Genomic DNA, 24,266 nt, shown 5'->3' with positions numbered 1-24,266 from the left:
AATTCATTTTGTTGTAGGAATGATGTTGCCATCACTGACCTCAGCTGTATATTTCTTTGTATTCTTGGGGTTGTGTACATGGTGGTCCTGTTGTCGAGCATTTGATCCGCTGATATTCAGCTGTCTCTGTGTACTAATGGCTATATATAGCGCAGGCCACTTAATTGGACTCTACCTGTACCAGTTACAGTTCTTCCAGGAAATTATTCCCCCCGATGACTTCTATGCCAGGTAAGAGGTTTTCTATACATCTTTAAGAAATTAGGTCACTTTCTGGATGCCCTGTGGTTATTCTTCTGTTTACATAATACACTGGAGTAACCATATGGTTATTATTGATTCTAGAGTTAAAAGAAATTATTTGCATTAGCTATGTCTAAATGGGAACAAACTGTAAGGTATGTGTTATATCTTAAGCTAGTTTCACAGAAGGATGTAATGAAACAACAGGGCTGTAATAGATGTTACTGGACACAGGACTGTGCTGTGGTGATAAATAACACAAAACTATTCAATAATGTGCAGGCTTTCTAGGTTTATATTAGCACCATCACGGGTGCTTGTATTTGAATTCTGAACATCAAAAAGGCTGTTTTCATATGGTTTGTATGGGAATTCTTGATGCCCCGTTCATGACATGAAAAGCTGGCAAACAGGTTACAATGGAAAGTGGATAGCAACTGTATGACAAGGCAGGCTCTGGGAAATGGCTCCATCCTTCCGTGTGTATATATTAACCTCAGTGGCAAATCTAAAGCTGATTTTTTTGTTCAACCACATGTGGCTGTCCCTTGATTTAAAATAACGGTACAATGCACTGCAATGCAGTTCATTGTAAGACATTAAGTGCAGCCATGTTACAAGCCCAATTTCACAGCAAAACCTCCAGATGACCTCACTAAGAAACCAGATACTGGTTTGAGCTCACCTGTCTTACCTATCCTCACCCGCTTGATTCCTCACTAGCTATTGTAGCCACCTCCACCTAAGGAAAGTTAACAAAGTGCATCTGTTGCAGTACAATGATTTCCATTTCAGATGCCCAACTAATGGTGTTTTATTCATGTTTCCGAGCTGGAAATGGAAAGGGCAACAGGGAGGGAATTAGTAGGCTTCAACCAATGTACAGTTTGTTTCTCACAATGAATTCCCATGACTATTCAGTTAAATGAATTTTTGTAGTTCTGTGTACATTATGTCTGCTTTCAGGCTGTACTGCAAAATACATGGCACAAGGGTTTCCACTCACAGAGCACCATTTCCTCAGCTTTGTCCTCCTGCAGTAGCTCCAAATGCCATGAAATATTGTTACTGGGGGAAAGGGGACCTCCAGGAACAGGGTTGCACAGGGAATTTTGGGCTGCCATTTAAGAGGAGAAAACAGGAAGATTTTGCTCCACTGGTTGAAATCCTCACACCAGTGGAAATGTCTTGTCTAGTTACAAGCCGTAGGGAAGGGCGGTATAAGAATCCAAATAAATAAATAAATAAATAAATAAATAAATAAATAAATAAATAAATAAATAAATAAATAAATAAATAAATAAATAAATAAATAAGCCTTGAGAGCTCATGTCATTAATGCGTAATCACACAACATATGTGTAAATATGGATGGAATATATTAGTGATCTCTGGGCATCACACTGGTCATGTTTATGCCTGTGGAGAAGCCTCTATTTGGAAACTAGAACTAATGCCTATAGGAGCATAAATTCAATATCTTCAGAGATGCAACTTGGACTGTGCATGACTAATTGGAAAAATCATGCAATCTCACTTACTTTTCTCCCGTCCATCATAGCAGTAGCAATTTGGAACTTTCTCCATGAGATTCATTAGCTTGGACCTAGTTTCTTCATTATTTTGTTTAGGAGCATTCTTCATAGTACATCAAATATCCTCCGAAGACCTCCTTCCTTATTCTTGGTCACAATCTTATTAACCTCTGTCTCAGGGCATAGATTCCCATTGAGATCACCAATCTATTGGGTTCATTCTGGCTTCTGATCAATCTTCCTAAAGTACCAAACAGTTATTGGGAAACTATTGGGAAACAGTCATGAGACAACTGGCTGACGTCAGTCTCTGCCCCGCTATTTAAAGAAGGTTGGTTTTTATATCCCGCTTTTCACTACCTGAAGTACAACCCTGTATGTACGATTGCTTCCCCACAACAGACACCCTGTGAGGTGGATGGGGCTGAGAGAGCTCTAAGAGGAACTGTGCCTAGCTCAGGGTCACTCACTATGCGTCATGTGAAGGAGTGGCAAATCAAGCCCTGTTCTCCAGTTTAGAGTGTGCCCCTCTTAACCACTATACCTTGCTGGCTGTTGAGGACCTGTATAGGGTACATCTTTAGATTCCTCTTCACTCATCTGTGACCAGATTGAACTACAGTTGTGGCTTTGTTGCGGAAAGACCAGAAAATTTCTCATTCAACTCCAACAGAGGGAGGAGAACTGGATGGAATGGGATAAGAACACACCCCTTAAATACCATTGTGTGTGTAGGTTGTTGGGGGTTTTTCCTCTGTGAATTAGAGTTATAAACATTAGGTTCTCTTCTGCCATCTACAGGCCAGAGTAAAAACACCTAGCTGGTATTGTTACATCTTTTAATTACACCAGTTGTGGATGAAGATTCCCATTGATTGCTGGGTGGTTCCTAATTTCCCATTTTTTCAACCACATTTGTGAAATGACAAAACAATCAGACTTTGCCCTTCAAAAGAAATAATGAAGCATGTGAAACTATAGCTACATTTTAAGGAAATCATTTATTGATTTAATCAATGACAATGCCACTAATCCCTCTTGTATCCAAATCATCTGTAGATATGTGATAAAAATTCTTTAGCAGCAAAATTTAAATTAAATCTGACTGAGCATGCACCAAGATCTGTCTGATGCATGGTGACACAAATAGTGTTTAAGATTGCACATTGTTACTCAGGCTCCATTTTTAATGCCATAAGTAAAATAAGTCAGTCATAGAATCATAGAATAATAGAGTTGGAGGGAACCTCATGGGTAATCTAGTCCAACGCCCTGCACTATGCCGGTCACTCAAATCCCTATCACTCATATCCTTTTAAATGGAAATGAATATTTTCATTTTATTAATTTGTTATATGCATAACAAAAATAATATTGAAGTTTCTACTTCTCCGTTGAGAATCTATTTTATGAATAGGTCCATGGAGACAGGAACAAAATAAGTTCTTCTGTGTTGTCTACCTTGGTATTCATGGAGTGCTAATTTGCAATAAAAGTGTTTATTATATTTTAATCCTTTTATTCATGGGGTTTGTAAACTCAGATAAATTAAGAAAATACCTGAGTTCAGTTACTTCAGCATGATAATAATTTATTTCTAAAATAGAAGAGATGCTACAGTGTTAACAAAAGTTCGCTGTATTGTGCTTATGAAGCCGATTTGACAAACAACAGCAAAACCCTTTTGCTTTCCAAAGAAAGCAGACTTCTATCTCTGAACAGAGGAACTGAATATTGAACATTGTTGGTAGTTGGGATCCAGTATGGCCTATGCAAGCAGAAAGGACTCCTACATACTTATGTAACTTCAGGCTCCAGTTTCTACCACAAACTGTTGCACTCAGAAATCCTGAACAAATCAATGAGCCTTTCAGATCATGATTTGGTGGGGCCATCCCAGTCTAGTCCTGTGAGAGTCCCTCATTTGCATTTCCTTGGGTTGTAGTGTAAATGACTAAACTTTATTGCATTAGTCCATTGTAATTTAAAAGCACATTATTGTTTACAAATGCCACATCAGGGTTTAAGACTATCCAATTTATCAACAATACAGAAAAAAAGTTAATGCAGTTCAGCTGTTTGAAGGAGCCATGATATTTTTCACACACTCAGTTTGGATCTTTCATGCGGCTGACGCAAAAACAGCAGCCCTTTATGACACAGAAGAGAGCAAATTATTAGTTTGCCATTTGCTGAAGATAGTTCCCTTGGAATTATTTTGTATAGAAAGTTTCCCTGAGTTCTGCATAAAATAGACAGTCTAATAAGTAATGTGAAAGATCTTCAACTGATTGATCCCTACAAATGCAGAGAGGTTGTGATAGAGGAATTTGTAATGAAAATGTAAATTCTTTATTGGCTACAGTGTATAAGTGATTTTGAAAGATTTCTGTTCTCTTCCTGCTTTCTAACACATATTATATTAAGATTCATATATGTGCTCAGACAGTGCTAGAACCAGTGAACTTCATCCACAGGGATTTACTGACCAATTCATTTACTTTGCAACTGTTCTGACATGTAGTTTCTTGTAAACGGGGTGAGTTCAGCCAGATTTGAAAAGGAATTGTATTCTTACACATTTTCTCAAAAATAATAGAAGGAAAATAAAGGTAGGCATGCCATTTACGGCTGTTAAAGCCAACAAAGAGATTATAAGCTGTTGAGAGCAACAGTTGTTTACTGTGTAGCTGTGATCATTCCATGTCTTGCAGAATATAGTTTCTGCTTTGGCATTATCTATATCCTCTATATTTGTTACAGTTCTGGCTTTTATTTTAAATGACAGAATTTTGTTTTCAGTCAAAATTGTTTAAATTACTAGATTAAATAATACTTGCATGATATATTCTGCATTTGCTGAATTTTCTGAATTTGGCTTTCTGTGATGTGGAAACCTTTTTGACTGCTGATGGAACAGAAGTAGTATTGCCAAGACAATTAAGCGAGTGGAAAATATGAAAGGGAAAGGGTTGCTGGATATTTGAAATTGATGTTGAAAGGTTTACGCTCAGTGTGATGGACAGCAATATTCTTCATGCTGTCAGGTTATAATGAAAAGAGAATAAAACAATGTGCTTTTAATTATTTGTAAACTGTGATGTCTTGTACAAGAAGCAACAGTTCTCGGCTGGGGCAATGAATAGATTTCATTACGAAGTAGAAATACGCAATGAAAGATTATTACTTTTTCAATTATGTAAATTTATGACAACACTAGTGTGGTTAAACTATGAGGATCTTAATGACAGTTTTGATCACTTCTCAGGTTTTATCATTTCTACAGTGCTAAACCACATCTTTAACCGCTCCTGCGGAGTGGATAAAATAAAAGAGTAAGGGCCCTGAGGGCGGGCCCTGTCCGGGATGAGGAAGGGTGCCCATTGGCCCCTTCCCCTGGACTGACAAGTGGAGGGCCCAATCAAGAGGCGCGAAGGAATCAGTCCAGCCCCAATGCGCCAATCGGCTCCTTGCCCCGGCACGGACCAGTTGGGAGGCACTTTGCCCAACCAGCCCAGACCCCCACGAGGGCAAAACTTCACCCCACGGCGGCCATTCCCATGTTGGCCGCTGAGAGGGAAGGTAGGCCCGCAGCCACCTGTCGCCTGGCCTGCCTGGGGAGGCCTTTTGCATGGGGGTGGGAGGAAAAAGCCTTCTGAGGCCCCAGGGATGGCGATCACCAGCTCGCAGAGCCGGCGATAACCCTCCCCGGGACCTCAGAAAGCTTTTTCCATGGAGGGCGGGGGGGGGAGGAAAAAGCCTTCCCAGCCCCCAGGCTCCCCGGGCCCTGAGAAGGCTTTTTCCCTGGGGGAGGGAGTTCAGGGGGCCCAGCCCTTCCCACCCACCCAGGCAGCGCTGCCAGGGCAGTTGGGAACAGCTAGCGCCCGCTGTGTTTTTTTTACAGCGGGCTTAATTACTAGTTTTCATACTAGTTGACCTATGAAAATCTTCTTTCAGGGTTGCCACATAGCTGTTGCTGCTCAAGTATTACTTGAACAGTCTAAACACTTGTAACCAAGCTCTCACCTCAAGGGAAAGTTCTCCCAGTTCTGAATAGAGAGCCACACTGATCACACAGCAAGGAATGCTTAATTTTTACAGAAAATATGGAAGAAGAGGGTCAGTGTTTTCATTTACCAAGACAATCCTTATGCCTACTCCTTAAAGTCAAAAAGGATGACTTTTGGATTAAAGTTTCAAATAGCACTTGTAACGTACAGTATTTGCTGGCGTATAAGACTACTTTTCCCCCCTGAAAAACATGTCTCCAAGTGGGGAGGTCGTCCTATACACCAGGTGCACTTCAGTTGGGATAGACATAGCTGCCCATAGTGGCCCATAGTACTGTAATGTAATGTAACAAGCTCTATATTTTGAGTGGAAATGTTGGGGGGTCGTCTTATACGCCCAGTCGTCTTAAACGCCGGCAAATACGGTAGTTCCCACCTCCATTTTGGAAAAAGTTTAATATGGTGTCTGCACAGGTGTTTGCTTCTCTCCAAATCAGTAACTGATGTGGCCCCGTTTTAGATTACATGCAAAAAGGATAATCAAATATGAAAACTTGGTGGATATTTTCCCCATTCAGAGGTCCTCTAAACATTGAAGAATTTCTTTTTTTGGAGAAAACAACTTTAGTTTATCCTTTCTCAAAAGCAATATGGATGGTTTGTTAAGGGAAATCTTAGGTACAAATGAACATTATCCCTACATTGCTTTATAATTAGGAAGATACTGCAGGTGAAATATCAGAATGTTCTCAAAATCAGAAAATATGTCCCCAGTAGAAATCAATGGAGAAGCTCAATGTAGTGAATATCATTGTAATTGCTTGGTTATCTCTGCAAGTGACCACACTGCTTGAGTGGAAACAGAAGGAAACTTGTTTTCCTGTTTTTGAAATAACAGCACTATTTCCACTGTTACATCATGTGCTCTAATGGTACATCAATACGTATTATTTATCAAGGTCATAGGTTGTGACTGTGCTAGGAAGAGAGGATCACAGTACATATACATGATTTCATTTGCTGGGAGAATGAATTTGCAGACAACCACCTGCTAGTTTTGAGTTTTCAGCATAGTGTTTGCACAATGTTTGTCAGAACAGTAATAAAATTCTTTTTGGCTTGGATGTGTGCCCAAACACACACAATAACTCATATTATTGCCATTGCTGTAGGCTGATCACTTCATGAATATTAATTTATATCGGAAAATATGTATATACTTTTCTACCGGTGTGAAAATATACTCCTACCCATCAATAAGGAGATAGTGTGAAGTAGTGGTTAGAGCAGGGGTAGTCAAACTGCAGCCCTCCAGATGTCCATGAACTACAATTCCCATGGGTAGGGCTCATGGGAATTGTAGTCCATGGACATCTGGAAGGTCGCAGTTTGACTACCCCTGGGTTAGAGTGTTAGTCTAGGAACTGGGATGCACAAATTCAAAGCCCCGCTCTACCAAGGGAGGGGGGGCTTCAGGCCAGTTACTTTCTCTCTCAGCCTAATGTATCTCACAGGGGTTGACTGGGCAAAGGAGGAGTGATGTATGCTTCTTTGGCTCCCCATTGGGATAAAGATAGGATATAAATGAAATAAATAAATAACTGATATTCAGCAAAATGCTCAACTTTTTCCTAGTTAAATCCTGAAAATTCCTAGCTTTTCCAAAATAGAATTGTTTTGTATACCCCACTTTTCACTACTTGAAGGAGTCTCAAAGTGCTTCCCTTCCTCTCCCCACAACAGACACCCTGCAAGATAGGTGGGCTGAGAGAACTCTGACAGGACTGCTCTGTGACAACAGCTCTGTCATGACTGTGACTGGCCTAGGGTCACCCAGTTGGCTGCATGTGGAGGAGGAATGGGGAATCAAACCCGGCTCACCAGATTAGGGGACATTAATCTCTATCCATCTCTGGGATGGACAGGCAAAGGTCCTGCCCTTTTCTGAAATACGCCAAACCTTTTAGTCTTATTTGGTGATAAAGCTCAGCACTAGCAGCCTGGAAGGGCTGGAGGAGCCAGAGGAGAGAGGAGAGCAAGATAGAAGAAGCTGTTACACTGTCAGCTCAGACAGACAGGGTCTGAAACTTCAGAAAAAGAGAAACTGGAAGGATCCTGTCTCAGACTTTTGTCTTGGAAGTAAGTGGGCTAAATTTGTCTTGATGTCTCAGATTCTGAAGGAAACTAGTGAACTATTTGTGGTTTCTGAAAGGAGCTCACATTGACCCTGAGAAAGTCCTGAGGCTGAGGTAAGGCAGTTGTACAGGAACTTGACTGCTAACTGTCCTTTGCACTTTTAAACTGTGAACTGTAGTCTTGTAAGTGAATGGGCACAGTAATACTGTATAAATAGTTTCGATCCTTTTTTCCAAGCCACCCTATTCCCCTATCCCTTGGAATTCTTTCTGCATTTCTCTCAGAGATGCTGAATTTATCTTATTCAAAAGCCATTTGGGTTAAGTGGAGAGTTTTGGAGAGGTGGATTAGAGACCACACCGGTCAGGATTTTAAGAGCCAGTTCTTCACAGCCTCTGATTTGTGCTGAGACCCACAGCTATCCAGCAAGTGTTTTCATTCAGTTTCCTGAACATGGTGAAATGAATGAACTGATGCTGAAAGTGAGTTCCACCTACACAATCGCTTGCATAAACCTGCTGAGAGTCTATTAGGTGTATCCACATTGTTAAGAATGCTGATTACAATTCAAATGTAATCAAATAGGAAAATGTCATTTTTATACTGAAATGTATTTTCATAAGTTTTATGCAGAAATACAGCAAGTCTTTGCATAAAAAACCTGATGAAAGGTTTCATACATTTTACAATGATTTAGTACTGTGGGGAAGAGCTGCATACGTGTGAATCATGACATTGTACTGTGTTACTTTCCGTAATGCCTCTTTTTTTTTTTTTTGTTTCAACAGGTTGTTTGGTGTTAGTTCAGTTATTAAGACCAACTGTACAAGCACTTGGAAAATTATTACCAACCCAGAATTGAAATGGTATCACCATGTCAACCCCATCTTGCTGCTAATATTATACTACACCCTAGCAACTCTCATTCGACTTTGGCTACATGAACCTATTGAACAGGTAAAATAATTTGTTTCTGTTGCTAATGAGACTTCTTATACTAGAACATAGAAACAGATTCAGGCTGCATGAGACATATACACATAAAAGGAAATATGCATCATGAATGAACAAAGGGAGACCTATCGCTGTTACTTTTAATTCAAAGTAGAATTGCATTTTATGTAGAATTGTAAGATCCCCAGAACAGTTTTTTCCTTGAAAGGTTAATGTGCAGAAAGAAGAATTTACTGGGAAAAATTTCCTGTCTAGAATGAGTCCTTTTCTGCCACTAATTGCTTTCTCTAAATTCTTCCTACATAGTATTTGCAGAGGGGAATCAGCAGGTATAGAGGTTAAGCATAACTTCATCCTACTAATTCTTTTACAAATTTCCCATTTGTCAGTATGACTTGCCAGCTTGATGTAGTGGTTAGGAGTGCGGACTTCTAATCTGGCATGCCAGGTTCGATTCTGCGCTCCCCCACATCAGCCAGCTGGGTGACCTTGGGCTCACAACAGCACTGATAAAACTGTTCTGACCGAGCAGTGATATCAGCATTCTCTCAGCCTCACCCACCTCACAGGGTGTCTGTTGTGGGGAGAGGAATGGGAAGGTGACTATAAGCCGCTTTGAGCCTCCTTCGGGTAGGGAAAAGCGGCATATAAGAACCAACTCTTCTTCTTCTTCTTCTTCTTCTTCTTCTTCTTCTTCTTCTACTTCTTCTTCTTCTTCTTCTTGCATTATCTTGGCCAAGTTTATAAATAGAGATGAATAGAGCCACAGACTTACTGAAAACTGCCTTGCAGCCACAGGGCTGGGAAGGAAAGGGACACATGTTCTTTGCTGTGCATTTTCCAGGGCTGCAAGGCAGAGTCTGAGCTGCTTCTCTGTGGCTGAGTATTGTATCCTGATGGACCGGGTTTGGGGGCAGACCTGGAACGCGCAGGTTCCATTGGATCTGCTCCTTCTCTATTTAAAGCCCTGAGTCCTGGGCTCTGCCGTGCAATCTTTCCTGGACATTTCACATTTCCCTGTGCTCCTCGTTGGACCATGTAATGAAGCTCTTATTTACATTCACACAGACCGATACCATGTATTCTGTCTGAAGAAATATATTTGTAGTACTTTTATCCATACAAATATGAATTATAAAATGTAATTTGTCTTCCATCAGATGTTCAAGAATGTTTGCTCTAAGATAACAGATTTCTGATACTTCCAAGTTGTTTAAAATGTGACAGCCATATTTGCTTGTATGGATAATTTTAATCTCAAATCTGATAGAGCTAACACTTTTCTTAGCTCTGTATCATGTTGAGTCAACGTCTCATGTGCTGCTTCACTCTCCCAAGCCCTCAGTGGAGCAGGAGTTTTATCATACTCCATTATTGGGAACAAGATCTTTCTACTCTGATGTGCTGTTAATTCATTTTCTTATTAAGGATAAAGTCTCACAGATCTCTGATGCTGCAGCTCTTTCTATTTTAAAAGCTATTTATTCTTTAAAAATGTTTTTAAAATAGTTTTTACTTTTGCTGTTGTTTTTGGGAGCACTTTTCTCTTTTGTCTTTTATAGACACTTATTATGTCATTAAAGGTGTTTGGCTTTACGTGAAACAGATTGAATTTAAAATGAATTTCAGACCTTTTTCTTTAAGAGGAAAATAATACATTTTAAAAATAATAATGCATAAGAGAAAACAAAACAAGATATTTCACTGATCTTGGCCCACATAGTATCTTCCCTTTTTGAAGTAGTATTGCACAAATGTATAAAATGCTTCTTAAATTCCAATTTAAAACCACAAACAGACTTTCTGGTATCCATTTCCAAAGAAACATACAAATGTAATATGAGAACATCAAAGAAACTGTGGGGTGCTACTATGCAGCCTGGTTGTGTGTTCTTTTGCATGTGGCTTTCATGAATACCATGTTGCAAAGTGAGGTTACTTTGGCTATTGTTTTATTTCCTGACTAGTAATCAAGCCCGCTGTACTAACAATACAAGGGAGCAAGGGAGCAACTGCGAGCCGCGCTATGTGTGGCTCGCAGTTGCTCCCTTGTCGGCAGGGTGGGAATCGGAGAGGCCAATCGGCAGGCGCTTCGCGCCTGCCAATTGGCCCCGCCGATGGTCTGTCTGGAGGAAGGGGCCAATCGGCACCCTTCCTCATCCCGGACAGAGCCCGTCCTAACTCCTCCCCCCAAGCCCTTATGGCTTTATTTAGTCCGCGGCGCCACGGGCGCCGCGGGCAGGGTTAGGAATCGTTTTAGCCCTGGTCTGAATGAGAGAAATATAATAGTTGTATTAAATATAAACTGATTAGAAGTGGTTTAAGGCAGTGGTCCCCAACCTTTTTATCACCGGGGACCAGTCAATGCTTGACAATTTTACTGAGGCTCGGGGGGTAGTCTTTTACCGAGGGACACCGCTTCCTGAGCCCCTGCTCCACTAGTTTTCCTGACGGTGCCCCTGACTTACCACCGCCCACTGGAGGGTGCTGCCAGCAGCAGCTGCGCAGTGCCATGCCAAGGGGGAACCCCAGCCATGGGGGCCGCTGGAGAGCAGCAAAGGTCAGCCGGCGGCAGAGTGGCAGGGCAGCCCCCGAGGCAGCAACCAGGAAGGAGGACGAGGAGGAGCCATGGCCCGGTACCGACTAATCCACAGACCGAGGGTTGGGGACCACTGGTTTAAGGGTTTGCGTGGCCCAGTGCCAGATCCAGTTTAAGGATTTTGCGAGGCCCTTTAGCATGTACTATATCTGCTACATGGATAAACTGAATCTGCTGATCACAACATAAGAGACTAACGAGTGATGTCCTGTTTATTCCACTTTAAATATTCTTTCAAGTTTGAGGCAAAAAAGCAGGAATTATTTAACTTATTTTTCAGAGGTTTTCAAAAGTTATAACTTGGCCCATTTTATTCTTTGCTTAGCATGTACCTGATGATGACAAATCTGATAACAGAGATGAAGAAATAGATTGCAGACATGCGATGACCGCAGAGCAAAAACGCATCTTATGGCACAAAGGTCGTTACCCAACTGATGAAGAAGTAAGACTTAGAGCGAAATTCATTTCATTATGTTAGAAATGAAGTGATATATAATGGGACTAGCAATTAGTATGTTTGAATATAAGTTTTCTAGTCATAAAAGCAACAGGATGTGATATTTGGCATGGAGAAAGTATTCAGTAGGGCAGCGGTCCTCGATCTTTTCCGGTTTCTGGACCGGTAGGAGGGATGTGTGGGAGGGAGTGACCCAGGGCGCCGTGCCTGCATGGCACCCCCGCGCAAACGTGCATGTGTGCTTGTGCCCGCCAGCGTGCCGGCGCCCGCGTCTCCCTCTTCCCCCCTCCCACAGCGAGAAGCTCGCTGGGCCGCAAGCTAATCAGCCGCTTTGGCAGGCGATTTGCTCGTAGCCTGGCGAGCTTCTCACTACGGGGGGGGGCAGAATGAGGAAGGCACGGCCCCCGCGGCCAACTGCCGAGGACTGGGGGTTGATGACCCCCACAGTAGGGAATATAATCTGACTACAGTTAATAAAAATATAATGTCATGTCATAAAATATATGAATATTTTAAGCTCACAAATTTACCATCCTCCCCTAAAAATTAAAATTGCAACTTACAACATCCCACTTAAATTTAATACAACATTCTATGGTCTTGCATATTATGCTTGTTTCTAATGACTGGTCTGGGAGGATTGTTTTACTTGTTTGTAAGTAGAATATGAGGTAGCAATATGGGGGAGGTGCAGAGAGAGCTATTTAATGAGGCAAGGGCAGAGTCTCGGCACTCCAACTGAGGATCCCCAGGGTCCATCAGACTGGCTTCAACTCTCACTGAACAAGGTTTGGGTAAAAAAAATGCGATCACTGCTGCCTTTATTGTTTAATTGTTTAATTGGGTAGTTCTGTTGTCTTTTGTGAGCCTCTTGTGGCACAGAGTGGTAAGGCAGCGACATGCTGTCTGAAGCTGTCTGCCCATGAGGCTGGGAGTTCGATCCCAGCAGCCGGCTCAAGGTTGACTCCGCCTTCCATCCTTCCGAGGTCGGTAAAATGAGTACCCAGCTTGCTGGGGGGTAAACGGTAATGACTGGGGAAGGCACTGGCAAACCACTCCGTATTGAGTCTGCCATGAAAACGCTAGAGGGCGTCACCCAAAGGGTCAGACATGACCCAGTGCATGCACAGGGGATACCTTTACCTTTACTTTATTGTCTTTTGTTGTATTTTAATGTTTATTGTGTGAACTGCCACAAGACCAATGGGGAGCGGTGGTACATATATTGAAAAATAAATTTAAAAAGTAAATAAATAAGCACAACAGAGAATTGAGTACTTGTACAAGAAACATTTCAGGATGGATTTTTTTTGTTATTTTGGTTTCTTGTACAAATAAAGAACTGCACTTATTGCCTTTTTAACTGTAGAAAACCGCAATAAACCGTTGTTGTTCAGATGAATAGCTGAGGGGAGAGCTTCCAGATTGTCTTCATTAGTCACATTCTAATTTACATGATTGCCACCAATATCATTAACCTTAGCTCTGGTTGTCATTTAGAATCGTGTACTTCCTGTACTTCACCATTTATGGATTTCTGCTGTACCTTGTATCATTCTGTATGTCTTTCCAGAATAATTGTAATAATATAAAAAGCAGCTACTTACTTTGAGATCCAGAATTTTAACTTACAACACTGTATTATGCTTCAAGTGTGCCTCTCAACTAATAAGCTGTTCTGACCTTGCTTTTACAGCCTCTATCAATGACAGAAGTTGAACACAAGCCATCTGATGTTAGTACATTGTCCAGTTCATGTAGTTCCTTTGCACCGTAAATATGGTTATGTTGTTTAGATGCTCACCATTCCTGCTAAACTTACTTATGTAGAAATAGACATGTTTGCGTCAGCTGAAGGTCCTTAAATCCACTGAGCTCATTATTTGCCATAAGTAATGAAAGGTGCCTGACTTTTAAAGTTCCAGGCCTCCTCAAGACCTTTAGAAAGAAGAGTCATGAGCAACCAGCTGTTTCTATTCTTTATTGTTCATGTGACCATTCCAGCAGCCTGGATGTCATTTTGACATTTTGACAGGATGCTGAAAGACATTTTCTATCTAAGCAGCCGTCATTTGACCTGCCAACAGATCCATGTAGCATTTTCACGATACATGTTATTTGTATGTTAGCAGTGGTTACATTTATGGCTCGTTAATGTTATACAAAATAGATCTAACGTCTTGGTTTTCAAATGATGAAATCGCTTTCCATTATCCACTGCACCGCATATTTTAAAAGACAATCTTTATTCACTTGAGGATTTAAAGATATAATTTGATAGCTGTAGTTCCTATACATTATGAGGCCAATATAACCAAAAATTATTGCAATAAAATCAGAATCCAGTAGCACCTTTAAGACCAACAAAGATTTATTCAAGATGTGAGCTTTCGAGTGCAAGCACTCTTCCTCAGACTAAGAACTCCCCACATGATAGTGGGAATATATAGCAATAATTATTGCAGAATGTTTCTTCTGCAAGCAAAAGGCACTTTCACTCACAGAAGGGGGAGAGGTTCTGTGATTGTAATGGATTTTCTTCTGAAGCTGCAGCCCACACTCTTTCGGATGGTTCCCTGGCCACCAGGACCCTTTATGCATGGCAGCAGCCACGCTGGGCTGCTGCCGGGGATTGCACCAGGGCAAGATGCCTGGCACTTCCCATGTACTCACGGGGGAGGAGTCCCCCGGAGTATGTAGGCTTCCTCGGTGTAGTGCAGGAACATGCACGAGCACACGCAAAATGCTGGGGCTGGAAACCCCAACATGCTGCCTGCAGGCAGCAACAGTGAGGAGGTGAGTGGGGGGGGGATGGGGGGACTCCCCAGTCGGCTCCGTGGAGCTGACCGGGCCATGCAGTGTCCCTCCAGGGACACCATAGGTTGAGGGAAGGGCCAGGCCAAAAGTCCTGGCTCTTCGCTTATGCATGGGGCTGGCTCGACACAGCCCTCGCTGGCACCCGTGGCATCGCAGGGAATGTGGAAGATTCCATGTTCCCTTGTGGGTCTTCCAGGGTACTGTGCCAGGCCAGCGCTGGGATGGCAGCAGAGTGCATAAACGGGGCTGCCCTGCTGCCATCAACCCGGATTTCCAGCCCTGTGCATAATGGGTCCAGGAGAAGCTTTTTTGTAGGAACAGTGGGCTGCAGAACATAGGTGTGTAAGATCATTGTGCCAAGAGAGAGTCTCTGAAAAGTCTTTGGATATAATCCCTGTATTCTTTTTAAATGCAATAAAGCAAAATGTGTGTCATGTAGAAAAAGCATAGATATTTTGTTATCCTGGGAGAAACTTCAATGAAACATATATATTTCAGGCTGTTATTGTAGAATTTACTTCCAGCTTTAGGACCACATTAGGTGTTCTCATGTTGTATATGCGATACTGCCATGTGGATCTGCTAATACATCATGTATAATATTTAAGATGCAGTAACCATGGGCATATGAGCCTCTTGTGGCGCAGAGTAGTAAGGCAGCCGTCTGACAGCTTTGCCCATAAGGCTGGGAGTTCAATCCCAGCAGCCGGCTCAAGGTTGACTCAGCCTTCCATCCTTCCGAGGTCGGTAAAATGAGTACCCAGCTTGCTGGGGGGTAAACGGTCATGACTGGGGAAGGCACTGGCAAACCACCCCGTATTGAGTCTGCCAAGAAAACGCTAGAGGGCATCACCCCAAGGGTCAGACATGACTCGGTGCTTGCACAGGGGATACCTTTACCTTTACCTTTTAACCATGGGCATAAATTTGAATGAATAGTATCAGATGTTATTAATATTTTTATAACAACACTAGTAGAAGTGGTTGCTGAATCAAAAGTCCATTTTAAAAGAATCCTCTTTTTTCTTATATCTTTTCCAACAGGCTCTGCTGGTAACAGTGAATGGTACACCCGTTAATTATCTCATGCCCATAGAAAATGGGCCTGCCAAAGGAGATATGTACTCAACACCGCAGTATAAGTGGGAACCATCAGATGATGGCTCAGGTAATGGTGAGAATTTCTTAGGAATTAATCTGGATTTTTTTGTACCTCTTTATGGTTTTGTTACTCATCACTCTTTCTCTCCAAAAATTTAGAGCACTGTATATGATCAGACAAAATAATAAAACACATAGGTATGCAAAAATAATATTCACATTCAACATAGTTACCTTTACAGCAAATTCATTTCTGTTAAAATAATATAGAAGTAATATTTTATTACATGAATTGCAGAATCCTTTTTATCTTCTTAGAAAAGAAAGATGAAGATGATGATGAAGAAAATACTGACGAAGAAAAAAATTCTAAAGTGCACGCTATGGTCACAGTTTTCCATTTTATTATGAAACAAAGTTATGTTTGTGCTTTAATTGCTATGATGGTAAGTAAAAATACTTACAGTTATCACTTTTTGCTAATGTTCCTCCTGAAAACAGGACACTTTGGTAGATCATAAGAAGAACTTGCTGGATCAGATGAGTGGGTCTTCTTTCCAACATCCTGTGGCAAACCAGTTGCCCAGAATGGCTGGCAGGGCATAGAGGCCAATGCCATCTCCTGCTGCTGTGTCCCAGCACTGGTATTCAGAGTTTTGCTGCCTCTGTCTATGGAGTCTTACTTTCATCATCATGGCAAGTAGCTATCTGTGCTCAGATATCTGAATTCTCATGTTACATGAAAAGGGAGACAACACTCCTTCTGTCCACTTTTTCCCACCCCATACAGAATTTTATAAACCTCTATCATGTCTCTTTGTTGCCATCTTTAACATAGGTAACAAAGAAGTAGCTATTTGTTCACTACATAGTGACATGACTGCTGACTGGTTAATCATTTTTGCATACTGCCCTGATTGTTAAATATTTGCATTGGATGGCTACTTACTAGCATGATCAGTTCAAGGTATCAAGTGATCCATGCTAAACTGGTTCAAATAATTCCTCACAGATTGGACTCACAGGATTGCTGTGGAAGACCTGATCATCAGCGTGAGACCTACCCTATTGGAGTTCCACAGGGCACAATCCCATCCCCTATGCTTTTCAATCTTTGTGTAAAGACCTTAAACAAACCATTAGTAGCATTGGGGTTGGATGTCATATCCAGATGATATCCAGTTCTGTGTATTCTTATGCAAATCCCTTGGTGATATAGTAAAGGAATTGCCTGGCTGCTGTGGTAAATTGGCTAAAAAATAAACTTGAAACTAAACCCTGAAAAGAGAGGTAATGCTGGGAAAGTGGAGATGTTAAAGGACATTGTCCTCCCCACTTTTGGTGGACCCTTGCTGATTCAGTTAAGAGCCTTGGGATTAAACTGGATCCAACTTTATTTTTAGAGAAGCCAGTTAATGCAGTTACTTAAAGGTCTTTCTTCAATTCATCCTAGCATGAAAGATTGTACCTTATCCTGATATGGCTGATCTAGCCATCTGGATCAAAGCCACAGTAACATCAGGGCTAGACTACAGCAATGTACTGTACATTGGTCTCCCTTCAAAATCATTTCAGAAACTCTGGCTGGTGCAGAATGCCTCAGCTTGGCTATTAGTGGGAGCTACATGGAGCACACATTACTCCCATTTTGCAGGCACTGCAATTTAAGGTATCTGTAAACCGCTCCCCCCCCCCCTTCAAGGATCGCTGCCTTATTGTGGCAAGGGGGCTTGCGTAGCTCAGTGAAGCTATGAGCTATGCCGTGCAGGGCCACCCAAGATGGACAGGTCATAGCTGAGAGCTCTGACAAAAGGTGATCCACTGGAGAAGGAAATGGCAAACCACTCCAGTATCTTTGCCATGAAAACCCTATGGACAAGTTCAAAAGGCAAAACGATATGACGCCGGAAGATGAGCCCCTCAGGTCAGAAGGTGTCCAATATGCTACTGGGGATGAGCAGATGGCTAGTACGAGTAGCACCAGAATGAATGAAGCCAAAGCCGAAAGGACGCTCAGTTGTGGAAGTAACTGGTGGCGAAAAGACAGTCCGATGCTGTAAAGATTTTTATTCCATAGGAACCTGGAACGTCAGATCCATGAATCAAGGCAAGCTGGACCTGGTTAAACAAGAGATGACAAGACTGAACATCGACATTTTATGAATCAGTGAACTAAAATGGACAGGAATGGGTGAATTTAATTCAGATGACCATCAGGTATACTAGTGTGGACAAGAATCTCGCAGAAGAAATGGAGTAGCCTTCATAATCAATAAGAGAGTAGGAAAAGCAGTCTTGGGATACAATCCCCAAAATGACGGAATGATCTCAGTTCGAATCCAAGGCAAACCATTCAACATCACAGTAATCCAGGTCTATGCCCCAACCACTGCTGCTGAAGAGGATGAAGTTGACCAGTTCTATGAATCCCTACAACACCTTCTAGAAGCAACACCAAAAAATGATATGCTTATCATCATGGGGGATTGGAATGCTAAAGTAGGAAGCCAAAAGATAACCAGGATAACAGGCAAGTTTGGCCTTGGAGTACAAAATGAAGCAGGGCACAGGCAGGTAGAATTTTGTCAAGAGAATACAATGGTCATAGCAAACACTCTTTTCCAACAACCCAAGAGATGACTCTACACATGGACATCACCAGACGGTCAACACAGAAATCAGATTGACTATGTGCTCTGCAGCCAAAGATGGAGAAGTTCTATATAGTCAGTAAAAACAAGACCAGGAGCTGATTGTGGCAAACTTAAATGGACTCCGGGGAATGGTAGAGGACAGGAAGGCCTGGAGGATCATTGTCCATGGGGTCGCAATGGGTCAGACACTACTTCACACCTAACAACAACAACAACAAAACCGCTCCCGCGGGAGTGGTAGAAATAAAACAGTAAGAGCATTGTGGGAGGGAAAAGGGGTGGGGCGAGTCTGAGATAAAAACTCGAAGGGCCAATCGGCTCCTCCAAGTGCCAGTCCGGGGCCAAGGTGCGCGGCTCCCGATTGGCCCCTTGGCCCATCCCAGACTTGCTGGGGAGGGGGCCGGCCACCCCAGGCTTCAGCGTGGGGGTTGTAGCAGGTCCACTGCATTGCAGACACCCCACGCTGAAGCCGGGAGCTCGGGGGGTGGAGGGTGGCCGACGCACACTACGCGGCGGACCTGCTCCGAGCCCTGTACTGAAGCCCCGCTGAACCCGGTTGCCAGGGAAGCTGCACCTGGGTCCCTGCCCTGCCAGCCCAGCTCCACTCCCAGCCAATGTGTCCCCGTGGCACTACCTCATGCACACCACTTCCCACTGCCCTGAACTCGCCAACTTGCTGGGGGAACCGAGCCTGGGGCCCTGCCCTGCCCTGCCGCCCTGCTCCGCTCCCTGAGAATCTGCCCCTGTGCCACCACCTCCAGGACACCAGGTTGACCCCTCGGGGGATCCCAAGGTAGGCAGAGCCACCGCCCCTTGCTCCCTGCCCTGTTGCCCCAGCTCCAATGCCCACGTCAACATGCCGCCACTGCCAGGGACCAGGGAGAGGCCCGTGTGTCCCCCGCCACCTTCCAGCCCCGTCCTAGCACCCATTGCATTCCTTCCTGCAATGGGCTTTCTAGTCAGATATAACATGAAAAGCACCAAATGGCTTTGGACTACAGTTACCAACTTTTAGGTAGTAGCTACGGTTTTCCTGCTATTACAGCTGATCTCCAGACAACAGAGATCAGTTCTCCAGGAGAAAATGTCCACTTTGGACTCTGTGTCATTATGTCCCAAACTCCACCCTTCTCAGGCTTCACCTTGGAGGCTTCACATTTCCCCACCTGGAGCTGGCAGCCGTACCTTGGACACTTATATCTGTGAGATCATCTTTCCACTATGCTTAGCCACAACAAACTTTGCTCATTAAAGTAGGGTCTTCTGCAGGTGCCAGCCTGCAAATGGGTAGAATTATCAAGTCTACTTCATTCTGGCCCCTACTTTACAGAACTACCTGCCTGAGGAGGAAGCTTTCTGCTCTCACAGTTCTCCATAAACTATGCAAATCTGAATTATTCAACAGGGCTTTTCTACACAGGCAATAGACTTGCACTATACTAAGTGATTGACAAGGGTACTTAGAAGTTTTATCAGGGATTGTATAGATGTTGAAACTAGAATCCTACTATGAATCATGTCATGTTAATATTTATGCTTTGCTTCAGTTCTATTTTTAGACCTCTGTTTCTACAAGGCTAACCCTATTGAAATGCTTATTGATTGTCCCATCCCCTTGATTGTATGGGACAACCTTCTGTATGGGACAACCTCTCTGTGAAGGTTGGAGATCTCCTAGAATTGCAATTGTTCTCAAGGTGACCAATGCAGTTTCCCTGGAGAAAATGGCAGTTTTGAAGGGCCAGCTCCATGGCACTGAGTTCCCTTCCCCCACCATTCCCCATCTCCAGGAATTTTTTAACCCAGAGTTGGCAGCCCTATTAAATGGTATTATTGTTTTACTGAAAATACACTCCAGACCTAGAAATACAGGATTGTTTAAGTCAGGCAACAATGTGTTTTAAGATTGTTGTTGCAACATAATACAATTGTGTCTTTTTCTTTTTTTAAGGCCTGGAGTATTACTTACCATAGTTGGTTAACATTTATATTGTTGATATGGTCCTGCATACTTTGGATGTTGCGTGACAGAAGGAAATATGCTATGATCAGTTCTCCTTTTATGGTGGCTTATGGGAATTTGTTGTTAACATTTCAATATATATGGAGTATTGACCTGAAAAAGGAACTACCTGAAGTCTTGGGATTTCTAGAACGGAAAGAGCCTTATGAATTAGCATCAAAGGTAAATAGTGTTTAAAGAGATGTTCATACATACTCATGTAGCATTTTCTCTAACATTGCAGAATGATTAATTACAGGATATGTTTTTAAAAGAACAGTGTTTAAGCTCTGGATGTACTTACCTAAAGCATTTCTGCAGGTGGCCCTGCTGGCTCTTTTGTCATTTTTTTAAATTCTAGACTGCAATTCACACACTGAATTTGATGTTTCCCCAGATGGTTCTTTGAGCCTTAGGCATCACTTTGGAAGAGTCAAAAGGAGTTTTCAACTATAGCCTATTAACTCAATTTTTTAGATTTTTTTTTCCTGAAGTGAGGATGGACACAAAATAATTGAAGCTATGTTATGGGTAGATAGAATATTTATTTTGTTTTACAAGCTGGACTAGCATCATTATGATGCAAATGAATTTTGTATTTCTTATTCCCTGCTGGCCACTCCTTATAATTTATAATGAATGTGAAAACTAGCAAACACTGAATTATCTTTTCTCAAAGGTAACATTAGTGCTCTTACAAAAAGATTAAATGGTCTGGAGGTTCTGTTAGATATGGTCTCTGCTGTCTCTCCTTGATGCTATACATTTCTCACAGAGATTTAACTGCTTTAATATATAGCCAGCAAGTTTGCCATAACTTTGATTCACTGCTTTTAAAAATGCCTTATCTAAAACCAACAGCTGTTGTGAAAATTGAATTATAGTATAAAATTAAATGTTAGTGCAAACTAAAAAAAATGTTATAACAATGGAAAAGTGTCTTCTATCTTTATTATGTGGAATGATGGACTCTTCAGATTTAAACACATATTGACTTTTGAGTTCAATGCAAAAATACCAGTAACATTATCCTCTCTATTTTTTGAAATGTATGATGACTTCAATTGGAAATGAATTGTCTTGTAGAAAAGATTGCTCTCCCAAGAATATAGTATCATGGTTGACTTGATAGCATGTGTGAGTGTGAGATCTGTAATAGGGGTAGAAAATAAGAAACTGAATTCAGTCAGATATCGTGCTTTTTTTTTACTTTGAGAACAGAGAATAAGGCATTCTTTCGGATAATTCTTGATTCTTGAAGGTACAATGCTGATGAAGCAATGTGAGATTTTTCTGCTGCCATTTTTCTCATTGACTGTTGCCTCAAAACTATGTGTCACTGCATTTAGGTTAAAAAAATTAAGGGTGCTGATATACAGAACATAAGCTCCTCCTGCAAAAAAAAATTTTTATTCAAAGTTTTTGTTTTATTTTCCAAGATTAAAGATAGTACAATACAAGTAATCTACATTATTGATACAGAAAAAAATAGATTGTGCTCTTCATTTAATACACTTAATTCCCCGTTTCAATCCCCTTTTAATTTATGTTCTTAGGTAAATCAGATAAGGGCCCCATTGTTCTTGAAAGGCCTCTTCTCTTCATTTGAAAATGTAAGACCCCACATAGCTACACAATGGTATGAACTTTTGCCCAAAGCTTATAAACTTTATCACGTTTCCACCACATTTAGAAGGAGAAGCCTACTTTGTTACCATATTTCCAGCATTTGTTTGCATAGTTTTTAACAATGTTAACGGTCATTTTTGGTGTCCCCTAACACCTATAAAACAATTTATACTTAACACAATCTTAGAGCCATCCACATTCCCACCACATTTAGGAAAAGAAGCCTACTTAGCTGTACAGAAGAAAAACATATAGGTTGTTATATGAGTATAAGTTATATAAGTGTAAGTTGTTAATACAAAAAATAATAAAATAAAGTCTTCGTTAGTTACACCTCCTCAATTAGATGTCTCCTTTTAGTTATGCTTTAAGTTTAGACTGGGAGTCACTGCGGAGATATATTTACAGATTAGGAAATCTAAGACCCCACACTTACATAATAGTATAAACTTACAGTGAGCAGTAAAATATAGTCTTCATCTGTTATTCTTAAACCCACTCCATTAGATGTCTCCTTTTAGTTAAGCTTTAATTTTGGGCTAGAAGGCACTGCGAAGATATATTTACAGATTCAGCTTACTTAGAAGATCTTAGACCCCACATTAACTTAAGAAAAGCCCCAGTCTTCTTAAGGGGGTCTCATGTTGAGGCTTGCTGCATCTTGTTGTTCCCATAGACTTGTGTTGTGTCCAGATGGCCTTTGGCATAGAAAGTGCAGTTGTACTCTTTCCCTCAGAATATGCATCAGTGAATCTTGAGGCAGTTGTACCTCCTAGGCTCATCGTTTTTAACAATTTTAACGGTCATTTTTGGTGTCCCATAACACCTATAAAACAATTTATACTTAACACAATCTTAGAGCCATCCACATTTCCACCACATTTAGGAAAAGAGGCTTACTTAATTGTACAGAAGAAAAATATATAAGTTGTTATATGAGTATAAGTTATATAAGTATAAGTTGTTAATACAAAAAATAGTAAAATAAAGTCTTCGTTGGTTATATTTACACCTCCTCGATTAGGTGCCTCCTTTTAGTTATGCTTTAAGTTTAGACTGGGAGTCACTGCGGAGATATGTTTTATAATACAAATTCAGCTAGCATAGGAAATCTAAGACCCCACACTTACATAATAGTATAGACTTACAATGAGCAGTAAAATATAGTCTTCATATGTTATTCTTAAACCCACTCCATTAGGTGTCTCCTTTTAGTTAAGCTTTAATTTTGGGCTGGAAAGCACTGCGAAGATAAACTTAATAATACAGATTCAGCTTACTTAGAAGATCTTAGACCTCACATTAACTTCTTAACTGATTATATTGCCTGTGTGGCTACAGAAGAAAAGAAAAAGAAGAGAAAGAATTTCAACCACTGCTTCTCCTTTCTGTTCCCCAGTCTTCTTAAGGGGGTTTCATATCGAGGCTTGCTGCATCTTGTTGTTCCCGTTGACTTGTGTTCTGTCCAGTTGGCCTTTGGCATAGAAAGTGCAGTTGTAGTCTTTCCCTCGGAGTATGCATCGGTGAATCTTGAGGCAGTTGTACCTCCTGGGCTCCAATATCAGTACAGTTTTTTCCCCGAGAAGCTCCTTTAAATCGATTACTTTCACAGCAGATCCATATATCTTTTGATTGGTTCTTGTGTACTGTTGCTTTGGAGTGGCTGTATGTCTTTTTAAGAAGAGTGTCCTTATCTAGGCTACAAGGCTCCGACATCCCCTTTTCCATCTCCATAGTTTCAAATTTCTTTTCCCCTGATAGTTTTCCACCTTGTTTAGAGCTATCATCAGCCACTGTTATTGATCCATCATTCCTGTTAGAGACTTCTTCCTTGCCGTCTTGGATCTCCTTGAAAATATTTTTAAGCAAGCCTTCTGTAAATGCTTTCAAATCTTGGGTTTGTTTCTCTATTAGATGAGCCATTCTTTTTAGCATAGACATGTTTTAGGCTTGCAAGTCAACTAATCTCAGGCAATTTTGCAAATAGCCAGTAGAGGTCCTACAGAGTCCTAAGCGAAAGCAACAGTCTGTTTTGATCTCCGATGTTCCTGGCACTGGCATGTGACGTATTGAAGTCAGTAAAGCAGTGTCTCGTACTGGAACAGAATTCTCGCGAGATCCTCCCA

At 41.5% G+C, this 24,266-nt stretch overlaps 1 protein-coding gene across 7 annotated transcripts in view; it reads left to right on the top strand.

Annotated features, from left to right (window-relative positions):
• PIEZO2 (piezo type mechanosensitive ion channel component 2) overlaps positions 1–24,266 on the top strand; it is a 273,980-nt gene that overhangs the window by 152,787 nt on the left and 96,927 nt on the right. For 6 of the 7 annotated variants that reach the window (XM_077352782.1, XM_077352780.1, XM_077352783.1 and 3 more), the window contains exons 7-13: positions 18–231; positions 8,713–8,881; positions 11,803–11,922; positions 13,634–13,672; positions 15,799–15,922; positions 16,174–16,301; positions 20,461–20,694. In XM_077352782.1, coding sequence (XP_077208897.1) covers positions 18–231; positions 8,713–8,881; positions 11,803–11,922; positions 13,634–13,672; positions 15,799–15,922; positions 16,174–16,301; positions 20,461–20,694 — 1,028 coding nt within the window. The remainder of the gene's footprint in view (positions 1–17; positions 232–8,712; positions 8,882–11,802; positions 11,923–13,633; positions 13,673–15,798; positions 15,923–16,173; positions 16,302–20,460; positions 20,695–24,266) is intronic. The other variant, XM_077352786.1, reaches the window with a different exon arrangement.

The sequence above is a fragment of the Paroedura picta genome, chromosome 9 (genome assembly GCF_049243985.1).
Source record: "Paroedura picta isolate Pp20150507F chromosome 9, Ppicta_v3.0, whole genome shotgun sequence".
Taxonomy (NCBI): domain Eukaryota; kingdom Metazoa; phylum Chordata; class Lepidosauria; order Squamata; family Gekkonidae; genus Paroedura; species Paroedura picta.
This window is presented reverse-complemented; position numbering and strand designations above follow the sequence as displayed.